General features: G+C 44.0%; 1 protein-coding gene across 1 annotated transcript; it reads right to left on the bottom strand.

The window, feature by feature from the left end:
* Nucleotides 1-51: 51 nt before the first annotated feature.
* HTR6 (5-hydroxytryptamine receptor 6) lies at nt 52-24,865 on the bottom strand. The gene is made up of 4 exons (XM_089667061.1): nt 23,696-24,865; nt 6,779-6,922; nt 3,577-4,319; nt 52-343 (listed from the first exon to the last, which is right to left on the bottom strand). The coding sequence occupies exons 1-3, from the start codon at nt 24,428-24,430 to the stop codon at nt 3,921-3,923; spliced, it is 1,278 nt and encodes a 425-aa protein (XP_089523187.1). The 5' UTR covers nt 24,431-24,865; the 3' UTR covers nt 52-343; nt 3,577-3,920.
* Nucleotides 24,866-24,993: the final 128 nt, after the last annotated feature.

The raw sequence follows: 24,993 nt of genomic DNA, 5'->3' as shown, positions 1-24,993 counted from the left end.
AGCAGCAATTTGATTGGTCGGGGTGAGTTATCACATCTCAAACCAGAGCCGTTCTTTTTACACTTTATTACATAAACCGTAAAGTGCCACATCACCATTTTCAGCAGATATTTACATATTAACTCCCCCCCCCAAAAAAAGGGGGTGGAGCCTGTCCCTTAAAGATAGTGGGAGGGGCTATGCAAATCATACTTCCTGCTGGTGTGAAAGAAGAGCGCCGGTTGCAACTTATCGGCAGCCGCCATCTTTGGTCCTGGCAGGTTTCCTTTTTAAGGACTTCTTGATTTTTCAGCCGGTTGCTCAGCCATCCTTCTGTTCTGATCCTGCAGCCGAAACAGCTGTGCTGGACACGTGGAAAAAGGTAACAAAAAAAAAATGCTCAACATAAAAGAGCCATTTTGAAAAAATGCGTAAAGTTGCCAAAAATGGTCGCTGTTTCCCCATTCAACTAAAAAAAAAAAAAAATTCCCTTTATGGCCGGTTCACACCATAGAAACGCAGTCCAGATGCATTCTGGATGTGTTTTTGGCGTGTTCTGGTGCATTTTTGATGCTTTTCAGTTCAAATCTTGTTCACCGTACTTTTGCGCGCAAAGCTTCCCATCTAGAGTATTTTTTTTTACCCAATCTTTAATATCTTTCCAAAATTTGGTTTTTATATTGCGTTTGTGGGCATTCAAATTAATTTTTTTTTTTCTTAAATTGGAACCACTATTTTATTCTACGTGGCCTCTGCGTTAGAAAATATACATATTTGTTTAGGGGCTTTAATTAATTTTCTAGCAAAAAAAAAAAATGCAAATTTTTTTGGTTATGTGAAAAATTTTGTTCACCGTATTTTTGCACGCAAGTCTTCCCATCTAGAGTAATTATTTTAACCCAATCTTTAATATCTTTCCAAAATTTGGTTTTATATTGTGTTTGTGGGCATTCAAATTATTTTTTTAAAAATTGGAACCAATATTTTATTCTACGTGGCCTCTGCTGTTAGAAAATATAGAATTGTTTAGGGGGTTTAATTAATATTCTAGCAAAAAAATAAATACTCATTTTATTGGTTATGTGAAAAACTTTGTTCAAATTTTGTTCACCGTATTTTTGCACGCAAGGCTTGCCATCTAGAGTATTTTTTTTTTTTTTTACCCAATCTTTAATATCTTTTTAAAATTTGGTTTTATATTGTGTTTGTGGGCATTCAAATGAACTTTTTTTTTTAAAAATTCAAAAATTTTTAAAACATTTTTTTTTAAATTGGAACCACTATTTTATTCTACGTGACCTCTGCTTTTAGAAAATATAGAATTGTTTAGGGGGTTTAATTCATTTTCTAGCAAAAAAAAAAAAATACTAATTTTATTGGTTATGTGAAAAACTTTGTTCAAATTTTGTTCACCGTATTTTTGCACGCAAGGCTTGCCATCTAGAGTATTTTTTTTTTTTTACCCAATCTTTAATATCTTTTTAAATTTGGTTTTATATTGTTTTTGTGGGCATTCAAATTATTTTTTAAAAATTGGAACCAGTATTTTATTCTACGTGGCCTCTGCTTTTAGAAAATATAGAATTGTTTAGGGGGTTTAATTCATTTTCTAGCAGAAAAAAAAAATACAAATTTTATTGGTTATGTGAAAAACTTTGTTCAAATTTTGTTCACCGTATTTTTGCACGCAAGGCTTGCCATCTAGAGTATTTTTTTTTTTACCCAATCTTTAATATCTTTTTAAATTTGGTTTTATATTGTGTTTGTGGGCATTCAAATTATTTTTTTTAAAATTGGAACCAATATTTTATTCTACGTGGCCTCTGCTTTTAGAAAATATAGAATTGTTTAGGGGGTTTACTTAATATTCTAGCAAAAAAATAAATACTCATTTTATTGGTTATGTGAAAAACTTTGTTCAAATTTTGTTCACCGTATTTTTGCACGCAAGGCTTGCCATCTAGAGTATTTTTTTTTTTTTTACCCAATCTTTAATATCTTTTTAAAATTTGGTTTTATATTGTGTTTGTGGGCATTCAAATTATTTTTTTAAAAATTGGAACCAGTATTTTATTCTACGTGGCCTCTGCTCTTAGAAAATATAGAATTGTTTAGGGGGTTTACTTAATATTCTAGCAAAAAAATAAATACTCATTTTATTGGTTATGTGAAAAACTTTGTTCAAATTTTGTTCACCGTATTTTTGCACGCAAGGCTTGCCATCTAGAGTATTTTTTTTTTTTTTTACCCAATCTTTAATATCTTTTTAAAATTTGGTTTTATATTGTGTTTGTGGGCATTCAAATGAACTTTTTTTTTTTAAAAATTCAAAAATTTTTAAAACATTTTTTTTTAAATTGGAACCACTATTTTATTCTACGTGACCTCTGCTTTTAGAAAATATAGAATTGTTTAGGGGGTTTAATTCATTTTTCTAGCAAAAAAAAAAAATACTAATTTTATTGGTTATGTGAAAAACTTTGTTCAAATTTTGTTCACCGTATTTTTGCACGCAAGGCTTGCCATCTAGAGTATTTTTTTTTTTTTTACCCAATCTTTAATATCTTTTTAAATTTGGTTTTATATTGTGTTTGTGGGCATTCAAATGAACTTTAAAAGAAAAAAATTTTGGAACCACTATTTTATTCTACGTGACCTCTGCTATTAGAAAATATATAAATTGTTTAGAGGGTTTAATTAATTTTCTAGCAAAAAAAAAAAACTAATTTTATTGGTTATGTGAAAAATGTTGTTCAAATTTTGTTCACCGTATTTTTGCACGCAAGGCTTGCCATCTAGAGTATTTTTTTTTACCCAATCTTTAATATTTTTCTAAAATTTGGTTTTTATATTGCGTTTGTGGGCATTCAAATTATTTTTTTAAAAATTGGAACCAATATTTTATTCTACGTGACCTCTGCTGTTAGAAAATATAGAATTGTTTAGGGGGTTTAATTCATTTTCTAGCAAAAAAAAAAAAAATACTAATTTTATTGGTTATGTGAAAAACTTTGTTCAAATTTTGTTCACCGTATTTTTGCTTGCAAGGCTTGCCATCTAGAGTATTTTTTTTTTTTTTTACCCAATCTTTAATATCTTTTTAAAATTTGGTTTTATATTGTGTTTGTGGGCATTCAAATGAACTTTAAAAAAAAAAAATTTTGGAACCACTATTTTATTCTACGTGACCTCTGCTATTAGAAAATATATAAATTGTTTAGAGGGTTTAATTAATTTTCTAGCAAAAAAAAAAAACTAATTTTATTGGTTATGTGAAAAATGTTGTTCAAATTTTGTTCACCGTATTTTTGCACGCAAGGCTTGCCATCTAAAGTATTTTTTTTACCCAATCTTTAATATCTTTCCAAAATGTGCTTTTAGATTGTGTTTGTGGGCATTAAAACTTTATATATATATATATTTCTTTATTTTTTTATTTATTTTTTTTTCAATTGGAACCACTATTTTATTCTACGTGGCCTTTGCTTTTAGAAAATATATAATTGTTTGGGGACTTTAATTAATTTTCTAGCAAAAAAAGAAAATGCTAATTTTATTGGTTTTGTGAAAAATTGAAAAAAAAATTGAAGTATTTACCCGTATGGTTGATTCCAGCATGGTGTGGGAAAAGGTCATCCGCCATGTCTATTGATCATGGACGATAAAAAAAAATTAGGTCCACGACTACAAAAAAGTTTGCTTTTTTCGTCTCTGCCACCTACAGGCAAAAAGCCTTCTGTGCCTCCAGCGGGGTATAAATGGGCGACTGTCATGGCTCCGCCCACAAAAAGGTTTGACCCCGATGACCCACCGCACTACGATCGGGTATTCCATATTAATTCATCTTTAAAAAGTTCTTGAAAAGGACATGACACAAAAAAGTCAGTGAGATCAGGATAGGGCGGACAGTACATGGGGGCTCCCGGGGCCCCCGGGACCCCTCAGTCCATGGGCGTGTTCAGCTGGTGGACCTGCATCTCTTGCTCCAGGTCAAACAGGTTGACGGAGTCGGCTGCGGTGACCGGTAGCGGGTCGGTACTGGGGTCCTTGTAATGGGGCAGTAGGTGCTCGTTGCCCAGGGTGGCGGAGTACATGGAGTCTGTCTCCCCGCGCAGGGTTAGCACGTTCCTCAGCGACAGCCCCAGACGAGGGGCGCTGTTGGAGTTGCGCACCGACAGGGAGATGACTCTGGAGCGGCGGCAGCAAGGTAGGTACTTCCCCATGGCTCGCTTGAAGTCCCTCATGAAGAGCGGGTAGATGATGGGGTTCATCATACTGTTACAGTAGCCCAGCCATGTCAGCACATCGAACAGCCCGGGGGGGACGCAGTCACAGACCGCCTGCGAGACAAGAGAGTAACGACCGTCAGTGCACCCGAGCAACACCGGGAAGAAATGAAGGTGGGGAGCTGCCCCCAGATGCATGCTGGGAGACTCTCTGGGATCTGTTCATGGAAAAGGTTTCTTTTAAATGGTTTTATAGCTCTGGAATGTTTTGTATTTTTTTTATACATTTAATATACAATCGTGACAAAGGATCCCCAGAGCACTCTGCACTCCGCAAAAGCTGTCTGCTCTCCGACCGCCTCTCTCAGACTGACACATTCAGGATCCAACTAAAGAGGAAGAAGGGGGTGGAGTCGATGCTTTGGAGAGGAGGAGGGGTCACTGCTCTGGAAGGGGAGGAGTCACTAGAGGAATTGGTTACTGTTCCAGAGGGGGAAAGGGTCACTGCTCTGGAGGGGGGGTCACTGTTCTAAGGATTGGGGATCACTCCTCTGGGAAGGGGGGGTGCGCTGCTCTAAGAATGGAGGGGGCCAATGCCCTATGGATGGAGGAGATCACTGTTTGGGGAAGGGGAGGGGGGGCACTGTTCTAAGGATGGGGGGGATCACTATTCTTGAGCGGGGGGGTCACTGATCTAAGAATGGGAGGGGGGGATCGCTATTCTGAAGGGGGAGGGTGGCACTGCTCTATAGGGGGGCACTGCTCTAAGGATGGGGGGTATCACTGCTCTGGAGGAAGGGGGGGGGGTCACTGTGCTAAGCAGGGTGAGTCACTGCTCTGGAGGGGGGTCCCTGCTCTACGGATGGGGGGGATCACTTCTCTAGAGGGTGGGTCATTGCTCTAAGGATGGGGGGGGGGGGGAATCACTATTCTGGAGGGGGAGGGGGGATCATTGTTCTGGAGGAGGTCCCTGCTCTCAGGATGGGGGGGGATCACTGTTCTTAAGGGGGAGGGGGGGTCACTATTTTGGAGGGGGATCATTGTTCTGGAGGGGGTCCCTGCTCTCAGGATGGGGGGGGATCATTGTTCTGGAGGGGATCCCTGCTCCCAGGATGGGGGGGATCATTGTTCTGGAGGGGTCCCTGCTCTCAGGATGGGGTGGGGGTCACTATTCTGGAAGGGTCCCTGCTCTCAGGATGGCGGGGGATCATTGTTCTGGAGGGGGTCCCTGCTCTCAGGATGGGGGGGATTATTGTTCTGGAGGGGGTCCGTGCTCTCAGGATGGGGGGGGTCATTGTTCTGGAGGGGGTCCCTGCTCTCAGGATGGGGGGGATCATTGTTCTGGAGGGGGTCCCTGCTCTCAGGATGGGGGGGATCATTGTTCTGGAGGGGGTCCCTGCTCTCAGGATGGGGGGGATCATTGTTCTGGAGGGGGTCCGTGCTCTCAGGATGGGGGGGGGATCATTGTTCTGGAGGGGGTCCCTGCTCTCAGGATGGGGGGGATCATTGTTCTGGAGGGGTCCCTGCTCTCAGGATGGTGGGATCATTGTTCTGGAGGAGGTCCCTGCTCTCAGGATGGGGGGGATCACTGTTCTTAAGGGGGAGGGGGGGTCACTATTTTGGAGGGGGATCATTGTTCTGGAGGGGGTCCCTGCTCTCAGGATGGGGGGGGATCATTGTTCTGGAGGGGATCCCTGCTCTCAGGATGGGGTGGGGGTCACTATTCTGGAGGGGTCTCTGCTCTCAGGATGGCGGGGGATCATTGTTCTGGAGGGGGTCCCTGCTCTCAGGATGGGGGGGATTATTGTTCTGGAGGGGGTCCGTGCTCTCAGGATGGGGGGGGGATCATTGTTCTGGAGGGGGTCCCTGCTCTCAGGATGGGGGGGATCATTGTTCTGGAGGGGGTCCGTGCTCTCAGGATGGGGGGGGGATCATTGTTCTGGAGGGGGTCCCTGCTCTCAGGATGGGGGGGATCATTGTTCTGGAGGGGTCCATGCTCTCAGGATGGGGGGGATCATTGTTCTGGAGGGGGTCCGTGCTCTCAGGATGGGGGGGGGATCATTGTTCTGGAGGGGGTCCCTGCTCTCAGGATGGGGGGGATCATTGTTCTGGAGGGGGTCCGTGCTCTCAGGATGGGGGGGGGATCATTGTTCTGGAGGGGTTCCCTGCTCTCAGGATGGGGGGGATCATTGTTCTGGAGGGGTCCCTGCTCTCAGGATGGGGGGATCATTGTTCTGGAGGGGTCCCTGCTCTCAGGATGGGGGGATCATTGTTCTGGAGGGGGGGGATCATTGTTCTGGAGGGGTCCCTGCTCTCAGGATGGGGGGATCATTGTTCTGGAGGGGGTCCCTGCTCTCAGGATGGGGGGGATCATTGTTCTGGAGGGGTCCCTGCTCTCAGGATGGGGGGGTCATTGTTCTGGAGGGGTCCCTGCTCTTAGATTCCATTGAACAGACTATGCACACCCAAGCATGAGCCACCGTAGGGAGGTCCCTCTCCATGGGGGACGTCGGCCCAGTCTACTCCGCCCATATGTGAATCATGACTCCGGGTTGGTTTTGTCTGCAGCTCACCTGGACCACGTTGGCCACGAAGAAGGGCAGCCACGCCACGAAGAACATGCCCAGCAGGATGCCGAGGGTCAGGCTGGCTTTTAGGGCCTTCTTGCTGTGCTTGGTGACGAACTTTCGGCTCTCAGTGGCAGGAAGTGTGAGAACCTGAGAGGGGGAAGCAGATGGTGAGACCAGAAGGACCAGATTGCCCAATTCCAGACAAAATAGTTTTTTTCTCATATTTTTTTGGAGGAGCGGGGGAAGGATTAGAGCCTGCACAGGGGGAAGGTAGAGCCTGCACAGGAGGAAGGTCCTCTGCCCCGTCCCTATGGAGACTTCCTCCTTACCATGAGGCCACCATCTTCCCGTCCTCGGTTGGCTGTACGAGAACCTTGTTGGACATTTGAACCTTCAGCCGAAAAGCCAAACTCTCAGTGTTGGGTGGAGCTCCCGGCTCAGATTCCTCCAGAGAACATCAGCCGCGAGAAGAACCCAAATCTGTCCTTTAGCTCCTCAGGGATTGGAGCCATCAATGTGCTCTCGGCTCCCGTCATGTGGCAGCGCCTCGCTGGGGGACACAACCATCTGTCCGGATCTCACGCTCGGCTTCCTCCGCCAAACCATCTATACAGACGAAACCTGACTGAGAAAACGCCCCCACCAGCCTCCCGGCCAATAGGAACGCTGTGAGGTCTGCAGAACATCTGTAACGTTTAACAAAGTAGTTGCCGGTGCACTTTCATGGTTACATTTCATACACAGGCCTAAGAACACGCCCTCTCCTGGTCACTGATAATACAATCAGCATCGGTGCTTAATGACTGCTGAGATAAGCCCAGTTAGCCTACGGGTGACACGAAACTTCGCTGTCTGGGGAAAAGCCAAGAGGCCGGGATAGAAAACCTGACATCATCACTTCCCTCCCCCCCTCCATTCACAGGCCAAGCCTCACTTCCCTCCCCCCCTCCATTCACAGGCCAAGCCTCACTTCCCTCCCCCCCCCCTCCATTCACAGGCCAAGCCTCGCTTCCCTCCCCTCCTCCATTCACAGGCCAAGCCTCACTTCCCTCCCCCCCTCCATTCACAGGCCAAGCCTCACTTCCCTCCCCCCCTCCATTCACAGGCCAAGCCTCACTTCCCTCCCCCCCTTCCATTCACAGGCCAAGCCTCACTTCCCTCTCCCCCTCCATTCACAGGCCAAGCCTCACTTCCCTCCCCCCCTTCCATTTACAGGCCAAGCCTCACTTCCCGCCAACCCTCCATTCACAGGCCAAGCCTCACTTCCCTCTCCCCCTCCATTCACAGGCCAAGCCTCACTTCCCTCCCCCCCTCCATTCACAGGCCAAGCCTCACTTCCCTCCCCCCCTCCATTCACAGGCCAAGCCGAACGTTTATGGGTCCCCCCACCATTGGATCAGTCGTTCTGCAGAAATAGCAGTTTATAAAGATACACGAATGTTCACCTCCACGCGGGTCTGATCCCCTCAGGATGGAATTTGTTCCTTTTTGGATTGCCCGGGAGAGGGGGGGGGGGGGTGTTCACACCAGAACGACCTTCCTCTTCATGGAAGTCAATGGAAAGTAGAAGCAACTTAAATCCAGGTTAGCTGAAGGACTGCAGTCAATGGGTCAACAGCAGGTCAGGAGGAGATAAACGGTGGGGTGGGTCAGGAGGAGGTCAATGGAGGGTCAGGAGGAGGTCAACGGAGGGTCAGAAGGTTAGCAGTTCAGGGGGAGGTCAACGGAGGGTCAGAAGGTTATCAGGAGGTCAGTGGTGGGTCCGAAGTTTAACAGGAGGTCAACGGTGGGTCAGGAGGAGGTCAAAGGAGGGTCAGAAGGTTAACAGCAGGGCAAGAGGAGGTCAACAGTGGGTCAGGAGGAGGTCAACGGTGGGTCAGGAGAAGGTCAAGGGTGGGTCAGGAGGTCATTGGGGGGTCAGGAGGAAGTCAGTGATGGGTCAGGAGGTCAATGGCGGGTCAGGAGGAGGTCAACAGCAGGTAAGAGGGAGGACAATGGTTGATCAGGAGGAAGTCAACAGCAGGTAAGGGGGAGGTCAATGGTTGGTCAGGAGGAAGTCAACAGCAGGTAAGGGGGAGGACAACGGCAGGTGAGGAGGAGGTCAACAGGGGGTCAGGAGGCGGCCCACAGTGGGTCAAGAAGAGGTCAAAGGTGGCTCAAGAGGAGGCCCGCAGCGGGTCAGGAGGAGGTCAGCAGCAGGAGAGACATATCTGTAAATTCCGAAGCATCTTAAACATCCCACGGTGGTTTACATGAATGCGTTATGACGTGCGATTGGTGCAGCCCATGTCACCTAAATATACTGTCAATGCACCACAACTGACGGGAGGTACGTGAATGGCCTCGTTTGAACATCACGGCTCACCTCAGTGCTCAGCATATATACACAGTGGGGCAAAAAAGTATTTAGTCCCCACCAATGGTGCAAGTTCTCCCACTTAAAAGATGAGAGAGGCCTGTAATTGGCATCATAGGGAGACCTCAACTATGAGAGACAAAATGAGAAAACAAATCCAGACAATCACATTGGCTGATCTGGAAAGAATTTATTTACAAATTATGGTGGAAAATAAGTATTTGGTCACCTACAAACAAGCAAGATTTCTGGCTCTCACAGACCTGGACCTTCTTCTTTAAGAGGCTCCTCCTCCTGCACTCATTACCTGTATCAATGGCACCTGTTTGAACTTGTTATCAGTATAAAAGACACCTGTCCACAACCTCAAACAGTCACACTCCAAACTCCACTATGGTGAAGACCAAAGAGCTGTCGAAGGACACCAGAAACAAAATTGTAGACCTGCACCAGGCTGGGAAGACTGAATCTGCAATAGGCAAGCAGCTTGGTGTGAACAAATCAACTGTGGGAGCAATAATTAGAAAATGGAAGACATACAAGGCCACTGATATTCTCCCTCGATCTGGGGCTCCACGCAAGATCTCACCCCGTGGGGTCAAAATGATCACAAGAACGGTGAGCAAAAATCCCAGGACCACACGGGGGGACCTAGTGAATGACCTGCAGAGAGCTGGGACCAACGTAACAAAGGCTACCATCAGTAACACACTACGCCGCCAGGGACTCAGATCCTGCAGTGCCAGACGTGTCCCCCTGCTTAAGCCAGTACATGTCCGGGGCCCGTCTGAAGTTTGCTAGAGAGCATTTGGATGATCCAGAAGAGGATTGGGAGAATGTCATATGGTCAGATGAAACCAAAATACAACTGTTTGGTAGAAACACAACTCGTCGTGTTTGGAGGAGAGAGAATGCTGAGTTGCATCCAAAGAACACCATACCTACTGTGAAGCATGGGGGTGGCAACATCATGCTTTGGGGCTGTTTCTCCACAAAGGGACCAGGACGACTGATCCATGTACAGGACAGAATGAATGGGGCCATGTATCGTGAGATTTTGAGTGCAAGCCTCCTTCCATCAGCAAGGGCATTGAAGATGAAACGTGGCTGGGTCTTCCAACATGACAATGATCCCAAACATACCGCCCGGGCAACGAAGGAGTGTCTTCGTAAGAAGCATTTCAAGGTCCTGGAGTGGCCTAGCCAGTCTCCAGATCTCAACCCCATAGAAAACCTTTGGAGGGAGTTGAAAGTCCGTGTTGCCCAACGACAGCCCCAAAACATCACTGCTCTAGAGGAGATCTGCATGGAGGATGGGCCAACATACCAGCAACAGTGTGCGCCAACCTTGTGAAGACTTCCAGGAAACGTCTGACCTCTGTCATTGCCAACAAAGGATATATAACAAAGTATTGACATGAACTTTTCATATTCACCAAATACTTATTTTCCACCATAATTTGCAAATAAATTCTTTCCAGATCAGCCAATGAGATTGTCTGGATTTGTTTTCTCATTTTGTCTCTCATAGTTGAGGTCTCCCTATGATGCCAATTACAGGCCTCTCTCATCTCTGTAAGTGGGAGAACTTGTACAATTGGTGGGGACTAAATACTTTTTTGCCCCACTGTATATGGGCTCTAAGATACGGTGCGTTGGGGCCCGCAATGCGCAGGTGAGAAGGAGCCTTCAAACCACGAGGATGGACTCTTCCTCCCGCCCGTGCGATTCCCGCGCCCCCGGTGTCCCCAAAATGTACAAAAAATTGATGGCGTTTTGCCATTCCAGTGAAATGTGTTCAACTCAAGAAAGTTGAAATGAGGGGGAGGGGGTAAATTGTCTCCCGAGGGTTGTAGAAGCTCCTCCCACCTCCTCCTGGACCGCTACCTGTGCCAGAAAACAGCTCCTCATTGCTCTGCTGTAGTTTTTCTCTGTTTGTTTCTCTTTTTTTTTGTTTACAGAAAACAAACCACAACAAAAAAAGTAAAATGTAAAATAAAGCAACAAACAAATAATAAATATGGCAAACACAAAACAAAAAATGATAACATAACATACAGACCCGCAGCGGTTCGCATGAACGGGGGGGCGATTGTGATGTGCGAAAATCGCACAGAAACCCCCGTGAATACCGCACCGCGTCAGTGTGAACCGGGGCTAAAAATAATTCTGTCAATAGGTTAAAAAAAAAATTCTTCATGGCCGGTTCCCACCACACGCAGTTCAGTGCATTTTTTTTCTGCATTAAAAATTGCATGGATATGTTACATGGTTTCCAATGGCATAGTTCACACAGTGCGGTCAGTTTACTGCGCTGCAATTTCAGAAATAAAAAGTGGAAAATGCTGCATTTTTTTCTGCACTGAACTGTACAGAAACGCAGTAAAACACAAAAAAAACGCACCGAGATGCACATGTCCTTATCTAAGGTGAAGAAAAATAACAGAGGGAAAAAATGCGCTGAAACGCGTACAAAACACCAAAAAATGCACTGGATGGAGAGGCGTTCCCCCCCCCGCATTGGATGGAGAGGCGTCCCCCCCGCATTGGATGGAGAGGCGTCCCCCTCGCATTGGATGGAGGCGTTCCCCCCCCCCCGAATTGGAGAGGCGTCCCCCCCTCGCATTGGATGGAGAGGCATCCCCCCCTCACATTGGATGGAGGCGTTACCCCCCCCCACATTGGATGGAGAGGCGTCCCCCTCGCATTGGATGGAGGCGTCCCCCCCCTCATTGGATGGAGGCGTCCCCCCCCACATTGGATGGAGGCGTTCCCCCCCTCATTGGATGGAGGCGTCCCCCCCCACATTGGATGGAGGCGTTCCCCCCTCATTGGATGGAGGCATCCCCCCTCGCATTGGATGAAGAGGAGCCCCCCTCGCATTGGATGGAGGCGTCCCCCCCCACATTGGATGGAGGCGTCCCCCCCCACATTGGATGGAGGCGTTCCCCCCTCATTGGATGGAGGCGTCCCCCCCCACATTGGATGGAGGCGTCCCCCTCGCATTGGATGGAGAGGCGTCCCCCTCGCATTGGATGGAGAGGCGTCCCCCTCGCATTGGATGGAGGCGTCCCCCCCCCCCCGAATTGGAGAGGCGTCCACCCCCTCGCATTGGATGGAGAGGCATCCCCCCCTCACATTGGATGGAGGCGTCCCCCCCCCACATTGGATGGAGAGGCGTCCCCCTCGCATTGGATGGAGGCGTCCCCCCCCCACATTGGATGGAGGCGTCCCCCCCCCACATTGGATGGAGGCGTTCCCCCCCACATTGGATGGAGGCGTCCCCCCCCACATTGGATGGAGGCGTTCCCCCCCTCATTGGATGGAGGCGTCCCTTCTCGCATTGGATGAAGAGGAGCCCCCCTCGCATTGGATGGAGGCGCCCCCCCCCACATTGGATGGAGGCGTCCCCCCCCACTATGGATGGAGGCGTTCCCCCCCTCATTGGATGGAGGCGTCCCCCCCCACATTGGATGGAGGCGTTCCCCCCCTCATTGGATGGAGGCGTCCCCCTCGCATTGGATGGAGGCGTTCCCCCCCCCCCGAATTGGAGAGGCGCCCCCCCCTCGCATTGGATGGAGAGGCATCCCCCCCTCACATTGGATGGAGGCGTTCCCCCCCCCACATTGGATGGAGAGGCGTCCCCCTCGCATTGGATGGAGGCGTCCCCCCCCCACATTGGATGGAGGCGTCCCCCCCCCCACATTGGATGGAGGCGTTCCCCCCCTCACATTGGATGGAGGCGTTCCCCCCCCACATTGGATGGAGAGGCATCCCCCCCTCACATTGGATGGAGGCGTTCCCCCCCCCACATTGGATGGAGAGGCGTCCCCCTCGCATTGGATGGAGGCGTCCCCCCCCACATTGGATGGAGGCGTCCCCCCCCACATTGGATGGAGGCGTTCCCCCCCTCATTGGATGGAGGCGTCCCCCCTCGCATTGGATGAAGAGGCGCCCCCCTCGCACTGGATGGAGGCGGTCCCCCCCCCCACATTGGATGGAGGCGCCCCCCCCGACATTGGATGGAGGCGTTCCCCCCCTCATTGGATGGAGGCGCCCCCCCCTCATTGGATGGAGGCATCCCCCCTCACATTGGATGGAGGGGCGTCCCCCCTCGCATTGGATGGAGGCGCCCCCCCCCCACATTGGATGGAGGCGTCCCCCCCGACATTGGATGGAGGCATCCCCCCTCACATTGGATGGAGAGGCGTCCCCCCCTGCATTGGATGGAGGCGCTCCCCCCCCCCCACATTGGATGGAGGCGTCCCCCCCCGACATTGGATGGAGGCATCCCCCCTCACATTGGATGGAGAGGCGTCCCCCCCTGCATTGGATGGAGGCGCTCCCCCACCCACATTGGATGGAGGCGTCCCCCCCCGACATTGGATGGAGGCGCCCCCCGCTCATTGGATGGAGGCATTCCCCCTCACATTGGATGGAGAGGCGTCCCCCCCTGCATTGGATGGAGGCGTCCCACCCCTCGCATCGGATGGAGTCACCCCCTCCCCTCGCATCGGATGTTAGGCAGCCCGTTGAGATGAATAAGTTGCCCAAAATGCGCAGTGGGGGAAATGCACAAAAACACGCGCTTGGATGAACCTGTACGGTGTGAATGAGCCCTAAGCGCCCGGTCATACCGCTGCGATTCGGGAATTGAAAACGCGTCCGATGAATGTGAATGTCGGCATCTTAACGTGCGATTTGCTGCGGCGCCATTTCTAAAGTCATTTTTGCGTTAATTTTTGTGCCGTTTTGTGGTGATTTCACATCCATAAAATAGAATGGAAATGGCGAGAAATCGCTGACAATCTTCACAAGTCAGAAATCGCACGCAAATCGCAGCGCTGTGACTGAACATTTTCCAGAGGCTGGACGTTTCCTCGCGGTCAGGCGGCGGCGGCGGCTCTGCAGAAACGAAGCGAAGGGTTCAGCACAGCCAGGTTGTCGTACAGGAGGAGAGCGGCGCTGGCTGCGTTCGGTGGGGGCGGGGAGCTCCTCCAGAGCACGCAGCGACTTGGCACCCGGCACCCAGCAGACAGAAGGGTACAGGGGCGGGTATGTGTTATGCATTCACTGTGGGCAGCAGGAAAGGCTGGCAGCGGAGCGCGGCGCACATTTCTCGTGTTCGGAGCTGCCGAGCCGCAGGAGTCGGTGGGGGGGGGAGGGGGTGAATCATCCAAGAGGCTGCCATAGCAGTAGCGCTGCCATCACCCTGAGAATGTCATTCGATGAGCGAATCCCCGGTGCCACGCGCTGACATTTATGGCGGCGGAACAAAGGGCGCCGTTTGTGGACCGTGGGCAGCCTGGGGACTCTTCATCTCGGAGAGTCATGTGACCTGCAAGAGAATCCCGAGAATGAATGTTCACAAATCTCCTCCCCAGGCAGAAACCATTGTATGGGGAGGGGGGGGGTATGGGGGGGAGAGGGGAGGGGTGTATTACATCGGCAGCCTCCGCTTCCTGCTGAATACGGTGATCGCTTTTTACTGTTCCTCAATCTCAGGTCAGGACTGATTGGCTGACTATTGAGTGCAGCTGCAGCCTCTTGCCGGGCTTTCCGGAGACCTCTGGATGGGGCTGCAGCCTCTTGCTGGGCTTTCCGGAGGCCTCTGGATGGGGCTGCAGCCTCTTGCCGAGCTTTTAGGAGGCCTCTGGGTGGGACTGCAGCCTCTTGCTGGGCCTTCCGGAGGCCTCTGGATGGGGCTGCAGCCTCTTGCTGGGCTTTCCGGAGGCCTCTGGATGGGGCTGCAGCCTCTTGCTGGGCTTTCCGGAGGCCTCTGGATGGGGCTGCAGCCTCTTGCTGGGCTTTCCGGAGGCCTCTGGATGGGGCTGCAGCCTCTTGCCTGACTTTTGGGAGGCCTCATCCCTGCCTGTGTAAGAACCTCCCCAAGGAGAACCACCAGCTGTTCCCTGTATGGAAGCCTCATATCTGCCGCTCAGAATATTCCCACCAATGCCACGGCTGAGTGCCACGTTCAGTGTCCACCATGAATATATGAGAGATATATATATAGGATGAAAACTGACGAGATCGACCAATAGAATCATAAATAGATGCCAACCTGCAACTTATATCAGTGCCACGGAGTGCATTGCCTTTGGTGGCATAATAGAAACATTCAGAAAGTCTCCATTGCCACACGCCATGCTCAGTCGTATCTCAGCTGGTACCCTGTCCAAGTCATGCTCCAACGCGTTTCGTCCCGCCCCCCAGGGCTTAATCATGAAGGTCCTTTATTGACATAATAGAAACATTCAGATAGTCTCCATTGCAACACGCCATGCTCAGCTCTATCTCATCTGAAATATAGCAGCTTCATCCAACCCCGTCCAAGTCATGCCCCAACACGTTTCGTCCCGCCCCCAGGGCTTAATCATGAAGGTCCTTTAGTGACATACAAGAAACATTTAGAAAGTCTCCATTGCAGTACACAATCCTCAGCCGTATCTTATCTGATAGGTAGCAGCTTCATCCAACCCCGTCCAAGTCATGCCCCAACGCGTTTCGTCCCACCCCCAAAGCTTAATCATTTAGATTTGGTGACATGCTGAGTATATTTGGGGGTGTCACCGGACAGTATATCCCCGCATGATACAGAACATACCTCTGGGTGCCACTAGAACAAGTCTGTCATTGCCAGCAGTGATCTGTGTGAGGGCCACGGAGTTTATTTACACGCGCGCCCCCAGGGCGATCGCAGCACGATATCTCCCCCCCGCTAGATTATCTCTAACCAAGGATAGTGCAGCAAATCCACGTATCAGTGCCACGGCGATCATTCCATCAGTGCCTCAGAAAATACTGAGACACAGGGATTATGTTACATTGTAACAGGTTAAAAAAAAAAGAAAAAAAAGTTTGAGTTCAACTAATTAAAATAAAAAAATATTGACAACCTGCAATGTAATCAGTGCCACGTGGAATATTCCCATCAGTGCCACGTGGAATATTTCACACAGCGCCATAGAATGTATTTCCTTTACGGATTATCCTTCGAGTGTCACAGCTAGACGTGTGCAGAACAACAAACATTTGTTTAGTTTCAGACTCGATTATTTGTTTTCGACCGGAATCTACATTTTTCCGATGGATTCAAGGTATTCGAATCGAATCTGAAGTGCAAATATCTACTCGATCCGAATTCGTTGTGAATTATAGCTGGTTCTATTCTATTCAAAATTCGTATTTTATTCTGTTGTAATCTGTTCTTTTTTATTCTATCCCATTCTTTTATGTCCCTTCATTTTCTATTCTGTTCTATTCTTTTATTTTCTATTCTAATCTATTCTATTTTGTTCTAATCTGTTCTGTAGCCAATCTATGTTCTATTCTATTCCTATATTTTCTTTTCTATTCTTTTATTTTATCTATTCTATTCCTATATTTTCTATTCTTTTATGTTATCTATTCTATTCCTATATTTTCTGTTCTATTCTTTTATTTTATTTTTTCTATTCCTATATTTTCTATTCTATTCTTTTATTTTATCTATTCTATTCTTATATTTTCTCTTATAGGAATAGAATAGATAAAATAAAAGAATAGAAGAGAAAATGTAGGAATAGAATAGATAAAAGAATAGAAAATATAGGAATAGAATAGATAAAATGAAAGAATAAAAGAGAAAATATAGGAATAGAATAGATAAAAGAATAGAAAATATAGGAATAGAATAGATAAAAGAATAGAAAATATAGGAATAGAATAGATAAAATGAAAGAATAAAAGAGAAAATATAGGAATAGAATAGATAACATAAAATAATATATTTTCTATTCTATTCTTATATTTTATATTCTATTTTATTGTATTCTTTTTAAAAATTCCAAATATTGTAAGACGGCTACGTTCATTCTATTCTTTTGTTATCCTATTTTTTTTTTCTATTTTTTATACTATGCTATTCTATTGCGAAATTTGAATTTCGGAAGATGGCTATATTCTTTTATTTTCTATTCTGTTTTATTCTATTCTTTTCAAAATTCTGGAACAGGGGCGGACTGACAACTCATGGGGCCCCCGGGCAATAGGGGATCATGGGGCCCCTGTGTCCTTGCCCAAACTCAAAAATGCCTATGAAAAAGGTACCAGGGGCATCTCATGGGGCCCCCTACTGACCCCGGGCCCTGGGGCAGTGCCTGAGTTCCCAAATGGTCAGTCCGCCCCTGTTCTGGAAGACAGCTATGTTCTAATACATACAGTCTTTGAAGGAAATCAGCAAAAGCTGTTTGCATTTCAAATTTGTTTTTAATTTGATTTCATTTTCACTCCCGGAGTGAGGGAGGGATTAGAACCAGAATCACATTTTTGTTTTTTCCCATCTGCCCCCTAATTTGGGAGAGTCACCTATACTTCCCTGTCTATTCCCTGGGTGTCAGGCAGAACAGGAAGTGAGGGGGAATCCCTCCAATGGGGACACAGAAAGGGAGCAAAGGTTAAAAGTTACTTCTATTGACTCCTAATGAATGATGAATGTTCGTTGCGTTGACCGGGAACAAAAAAAAAAAAAAAATACTGAAAAAACATATAATAATAAAAAAATAATAATAATTTTAAAAAATGAAATAAATAAATAAATTAAAAAAAATGAAAAAAAATATATATAATAAAAAATAATGAAAAAAATAAAAAAAAGTGGATAAATAAATAATAAAAATAAATAATGAAAAAAAATAAAAAAAATTGCTCTGTGCCCCCCTACACCATTCCTAAGCATCACAGTCCTCCTCAGCTTCCAACATCCATCTCTTACACTGTCCCAATTCCTCCCCTGTGATTGGACCCCCCCTCCCTCCCGCCATGGATTGTGGCGCCACGCAGACACGAGGCTTATCATACACAACATACGCCGACGGCGAGGAATCCCTCAGCGGGTAACAGACGGCTCTACAGAGAAGAGATCGGATCAGAAGATTAATAAATGATTTCTGGATAATGGGGGGGGGGATGGGGGAGACGGTTCACCGCCAGACGCAGCGAACTCAGAATGCGAATCTCATTTCAGAATAATTTATTTTTAACCCAAAAATCGCCATTTGTGTGCAAAAAAAACCAAACCGTCAAGCGCGTCCCATCATCATCCCGGAAACGCCGTAACTGCCAGGCGCGTGTGGCGGAGGTGGAATTTTGTGTTCTCCATCACAGGTGAGAAGGAGGCAGGGAAATAAAACCGATCTTCAATGAGGCCAAGGGAACTCCCCCCGCTCTGCTCCTGCATGAGCCGCGCAGCCAGATACAGCGGGTGATGGGTACATAGTTTGTGAGGGTGACAGTTGTTTGATTTTTGCAGGGAAAACACAAGAAAAAAATACTGCGGGGGTCTCTTGGGGAACCTCATCCAAAACTTTTTTTTTCTTTTTTAAAGTAAATTTTTTTTTTTTTTAAAAAAGTTTATCAATTAAATATTAATAATATTATCATATTATTGAGAGAAAAGAAGAAAAAATGTCAACTTAAAGCTCCCTATAAATAGAACGATCGACTGAAAGACGACTCCTAAGGTCACATGACCAGCTCCAGTTGTTACCTCTCTACATCTTCCAGCTGCAGATATTGGTGAACATTCGCTAGAAAAATGGGACAACATTACCCAATCGGATTTGTACTGCCCTCTGCGTTGTCACCCTCACTTCCTGCGTGGTCACCGGGAATGGAAATGAAATAAAAACCTCCCAGACAGCAAGAAAAACTTGACAGAGGCTTTAACCCTTCTTTTTAAAAAGGGGGAAAAAAAATAAATAACTTTGGAGACTTTGGTTGTAATCCTTCATTGAAAAGAGCAAATTAAACTAAAAACTTCTTTTTTGGCTCTAATCATCCTTGAAAAAAGCTAATAAAATAAAAATAAAGTGGAAAAAAATAATAAAAATATCTAAAAATGTAAATATATAATAATAATCCTTTTGGGTTTTTTTTTGGCTCTAATCCTTCCCTAAAAAAAAGCTAATAAAAATAAAGAAATGAAAATTAAATACAAAATATCTTAAAATAATAATAAAAACATTTGGGTTTTTTTGCCTCTAAAAAACTTTCCCGAAAAAAGCTAATAAAATAAAAATAAATAAAAATGAAATACAAAATATCTTAAAATAATAATAATAAAAACATTTGGGTTTTTTGGCTCTAAAAAAACTTCCCTGAAAATAGTGAATAAAATAAGAATAAAGTGGAAAAAAATAATAAAAATATCTAAAAATTTAAATATATAATAATAATCCTTTTTTTTGGCTCTAATCCTTCCCTGAAAAAAAGCTAATAAAATAAAGAAATAAAAATGAAATACAAAATTATCTTAAATTAATAATAATAAAAACATCAGGGTTTTTTGGCTCTAAAAAACTTCCCTGAAAATAGCTAATAAAATAAAAATAAAGTGGGAAAAAAAGAATAAAAATATCTAAAAATGTAAATATATAATAATAATATTTTTTTTTTTGGCTCAAAACCTTCCCTAAAAAAAAAAGCTAATAAAATAAAAAATAAAGAAATAAAAATGAAATACAAAATTATCTTAAATTAATAATAAAAACATTTGGGTTTTTTGGCTCTAAGAAGTTCCCTGAAAATAGCTAATAAAATAAAAATAAAGTGGAAAAAAATAATAAAAATATCTAAAAAATGTAAATATATAATAATAATCCTTTTTTTTTGGCTCTAATCCTTCCCTGAAAAAAAAGCTAATAAAATAAAAATAAAGAAATAAAAATGAAATACAAAATTATCTTAAATTAATAATAATAAAAACATTTGTTTTTTTGGCTCTAAAAAAATGTCCCTGAAAAAAAGCTAATAAAATAAAAATAAATAAAAATAAAATACAAAATATATTAAAATAATAATAATAAAACATTTGGGTTTTTTGGCTCTAAAAAAAACTTCCCTGAAAATAGCTAATGAAATAAAAATAAAGTGGAAAAAAATAATAAAAATATCTAAAAATGTAAATATATAATAATAATAATTTTTTTTGGGCTCTAATCCTTCCCTGAAAAAAAGCTAATAAAATAAAAATAAAGAAATAAAAATGAAATACAAAATTATCTTAAATTAATAATAAAAACATTTGGGTTTTTTTGGCTCTAAAAAACTTCCCTGAAAAAAAGCTAATAAAATAAAAATAAAGAAATAAAAATGAAATACAAAATTATCTTAAATTAATAATAATAAAAACATTTGTGTTTTATTTTGCTCTAAAAAACTTCCCTGAAAAAAAGCTAATAAAATAAAAATGAAATACAAAATATATTAAAATAATAATAATAAAAACATTTGGGTTTTTTGGCTCTAAAAAAAAGTCCCTGAAAATAGCTAATAAAATAAAAATAAAGTGGAAAAAAATAAAAATATCTAAAAATGTAAATATATAATAATAATCCTTTTTTTGGGCTCTAATCCTTCCCTGAAAAAAAAAGCTAATAAAATAAAAATAAAGAAATAAAAATGAAATACAAAATTATCTTAAATTAATAATAATATAAACATTTGTGTTTTATTTTGCTCTAAAAAACTTCCCTGAAAAAAAGCTAATAAAATAAAAATGAAATACAAAATATATTAAAATAACAATAATAAAAACATTTGGGTTTTTTGGCTCTAAAAAAAAGTCCCTGAAAATAGCTAATGAAATAAAAATAAAGTGGAAAAAAATTATAAAAATATCTAAAAATGTAAATATATAATAATAATTCTTTTTTTGGCTCTAATCCTTCCCTGAAAAAAAATCTAATAAAATAAAAATAAAGAAATAAAAATTAAATACAAAATTATCTTAAATTAATAATAATAAAAACATTTGGGTTTTTTTGGCTCTAAAAAACTTCCCTGAAAAAAGCTAATAAAATAAAAATGAAATACAAAATATATTAAAATAATAATAATAAAAACATTTGGGTTTTTTGGCTCTAAAAAAAACTTCCCTGAAAATAGCTAATGAAATAAAAATAAAGTGGAAAAAAATAATAAAAATATCTAAAAATGTAAATATATAATAATAATCCTTTTTTTGGCTCTAATCCTTCCCTGAAAAAAAGCTAATAAAATAAAAATGAAATACAAAATTATCTTAAATTAATAATAATCAAAACATTTGGGTTTTTTGGCTCTAAAAAACTTCCCTGAAAAAAGCTAATAAAATAAAAATAAATAAAAATGAAATACAAAATATATTAAAATAATAATAATAATAATAAAATATTTGGGGTTTTTGGCTCTAAAACGTTCCCTGAAAAAAGCTAATAAAATAAAAATAAAGAAATAAAAATTAAATACAAAATTTCTAAAAATAATAATAATAATTTAAAAAAAAAAACACATTTGGTTTTTTTTGGCTCTAATCTGTCCCTGGAAAAAGCAAATAAAATGAAAAATATATATATCGAAAATGTATATATATATATATATATATATATATATAAAATTATATTTATAATAATAAAAACTTTATTTTGCCTCTAATCCCTTCCTGAAAAAATCAAATAACATAAAATAAAAATAGAGTAAAACAATAAAAAGATCTAAAAATAATAATAATTTATTTAGCTCTAATCCTTCACTGAAACTTGGTATGAAACCACTTCAGAAAAGCTAAAGGGCAAAAATAAAAAAAATAAAATAAAATACAGTTAAAAAAAAACAAAAAAGAGGGAATCTAAAAAATCTTAAGCTTGGGACAAAAACAAAAAAAATGACCGCACACTAAGCCCAATCTTTCTTTTTTGTTTATTTAGATTTTTTCTAGGGGGTGTATTGTGAATTGTTCAGCGATATTTATTTATGTTGTTTATTTGTTCATTATATCTGTTTGGTCTCTTTACAGTTAATAAAACTTTTTTCATCATTTTTTGTTTCTCTGTTTTTTTTTTTGGCACAAGAACAAGTTGAAGATCGGTGAAAGGAGCTTCCTTAACCCTCAGGAGATAATTAAATCCCATAGATCACAAAAAAAAAAATAAATAGGCACCTTAATTTCACCTTTTTCATTGACTTCACTGCATTTCACCAAAATGGTAATATTTACTTAAAATTTACACATTTTTGCCAGAATTGCAGGAAAATCTCAGTATCACTCATCCCTAGTAGTCTTAGACCCACAATTCTTAGATGTGACAGTTGTATTTGGTTTTTTTTAGGCTTTTACTTTCCTTTCACCAACTGATCCAGTCAGTAGGTCTGTTGTTTTTCAACAGAGCAAGCTGTCCTGCAGATGTAGCCATTAGAGGTTTGAGACAAACCATTTACCACTGACGGGTGATTACAATGAACAGCTTTTATTTTTTTCCCCTTTATCCCCCCAAAACAAAACAAAACAAAAACCTAACAGATTATAGAGATCTGGAGTTCGGCTTCAGTGCGTTAGTACATCTAAATCTGCTAGTGCATCTAACACTCCCCCAAGACTGACATTGCTGCTGACCAAAAGGTGCCCCCAGTGCTCCTTCCTCCAGAGTGCTCTAATACAGGTGGTGTGCTACTGGCCAGATCACCTGGTGAAAACAGAGGGGTGGAAAAAGCCTTAAAAAAGGAAAACTAATGCAGCCGCCACACGATTGGTGAGCTGCAATAGATTACAGTTTTGGGTTTAATATCGGTTAAAGTGAATGAACCGTCTCCGGGATACAAAGGTCCATCCCCACAAACATACAAAACTTCGGGCAGACTTGAGGGACCGCGGTGTCTTCTTCTGCCGTCGGTCGGCTAAATCTTTAGGTTTCTATTTATTCGTAAGAATGTCCTCTCCTTGCGACTGGCGCTCTTCTAGGAGATCTTCTAGGAGCTCTTCTAGGGGTTCTTCTGGGGGTTCTCCTAGGAGCTCTTCTAGGAGTTCTTCTAGGAGCTCTTCTAGGGGTTCTCCTAGGAGTTCTTCTAGGGGTTCTCCTAGGAGCTCTTCTAGGAGTTCTTCTAGGAGTTTTTCTAGGAGTTCTTCTAGGAGTTTTTCTAGGAGCTCTTCTAGGAGCTTTTCTAGGGGTTCTTCTAGGAGCTCTTCTAGGGGTTCTCCTAGGAGCTCTTCTAGGAGATCTTCTAGGAGCTCTTCTAGGGGTTCTTCTAGGAGCACTTCTAGGAGATCTTCTAGGAGCTTTTCTAGGAGCTCTTCTAGGGGTTCTCCTAGGAGCTCTTCTAGGAGATCTTCTAGGGGTTCTCCTAGGAGCTCTTCTAGGAGCTTTTCTAGGAGTTCTTCTAGGAGCTTTTCTAGGAGCTCTTCTAGGGGTTCTCCTAGGAGCTCTTCTAGGAGATCTTCTAGGAGCTCTTCTAGGGGTTCTTCTAGGAGCTCTTCTAGGAGTTCTTCTAGGAGCTCGTCTAGGAGCACTTCTAGGAGCTCTTCTAGGAGTTCTTCTAGGAGCTCGTCTAGGAGCACTTCTAGGAGCTTTTCTAGGAGCTCTTCTAGGGGTTCTCCTAGGAGCTCTTCTAGGAGATCTTCTAGGGGTTTTCCTAGGAGCTCTTCTAGGAGCTTTTCTAGGAGCCTGTCTAGGAGCTTTTCTAGGAGCTTATCTAGGAGCTCTTCTAGGAGCTTTTCTAGGTGCTTTTCTAGGTGCTCTTCTATGAGTTCTGATTAAGCCATTACTTACCTGTGTGTGGTCTTCATTAGTATTGGGCATGTTGGTGGTCAGAGAGGCCACCTGGACGGCTTGTTTCCTGGCCGCCAGCAGGATCCGGCAGTAGGTAAAGGAGATGGCCGCCGAGGGCAAGAAGAAGGTCAAGCAGGAGGCGATCAGGGCATAGGGTAGACTGACTGTGAGCCGGCACTGCTTCTCCTCCACGACGGATGTCAAGTTTGAGGACGGGGCCTCCAAGTTCTGCTCATGCCACCCCATCTCGATAGGTAGAAATGAGGCCAGCGCCGCCAATGTCCAGGTGGCCAAGATCAGGCCCAAGGCCCGGCAGGAGGTCATGCGGAGCTTGTACTTGAGCGGCGAGATGATGAGCAGGTACCGGTCCAGGCTGATCACGCAAAGGTTGAGTATGGACGCGCTGCAGCACATGACATCGAAGGAGTACCAGATGCAACAGAAGGCGGCGTCCAGGACCCACCTGCCGTAGAGCTCATTCAGCATGGCCGGAGGCATCACCACCAGGCCCACCATGAGGTCCGACATGAAGAGGGACACCAGGAAGTAGTTGGAAGTGTTCCGAAGGGACCTTTGGGTGAAGATGAGCAAGATGAGAAGAGAGTTTCCCGCAGTGGTCAGGAGGACAATGAAACTCAAGAAGACGGCGATCCATATCCTTGGCCCATCTGAGGAGACGCCTTGGACCTCTTGCCCATGAAGTCCATCCAGTTGTTCGTTGTTAAGTTGAGCCATGAAGGATTTTCCTACTCGGAGGAGACCATTGCCATTTTCTTTTCCTTGGCCGATGCCTTTGTCTTCTCCGCTCCATCTATCCTACCCGTTGGCTCTCATCTCCCTATCCCGCTCACCGTCTTTGCTCCTCCATTCACTTAGTTTTCTTCCGCCGCACTTTTCCGGTGTTGCCGGAGATCCCAGGTTTCAGCAGAGCCTTTGTGTCTGGCGGTCTTTTTTTCCGCATCGAATAATGTTCCCCGGCAGTTCCTCTTCCCCATCATTATCTCTCAGTTGTGTGTCTTCAGTTTTTTCCGCTCCCCCCTCCTCGTGTCACTTCTCCTCGCTCCATCCTTCCACCATGCCTCTCGCAGCAGACGCACCATTCACAATCACACAGAAAGACGTTCCCGAGACGGAAAACCTGGAAGTCAACGAAGAATGAAAATCAGCCGGGCGACCGTCGGGGAGATTATGAATGTCAGAATGACGCCCACCTCCACTTCCCAGACCCCCCACCTTCCCCAACCCCCACCCTCCGCCGCTCACCGGGGAGAAATCCTATTATCTCTGGGAATCAATTG

This window comes from Staurois parvus, unplaced genomic scaffold (assembly GCF_062004578.1).
Source record: "Staurois parvus isolate SC_StPar_1 unplaced genomic scaffold, SC_StPar_1.0 ptg002993l, whole genome shotgun sequence".
Lineage (NCBI taxonomy): Eukaryota > Metazoa > Chordata > Amphibia > Anura > Ranidae > Staurois > Staurois parvus.
The sequence above is the reverse complement of the archived record's forward strand: the minus strand, read 5'-3'. Positions and strand labels throughout refer to the sequence as shown.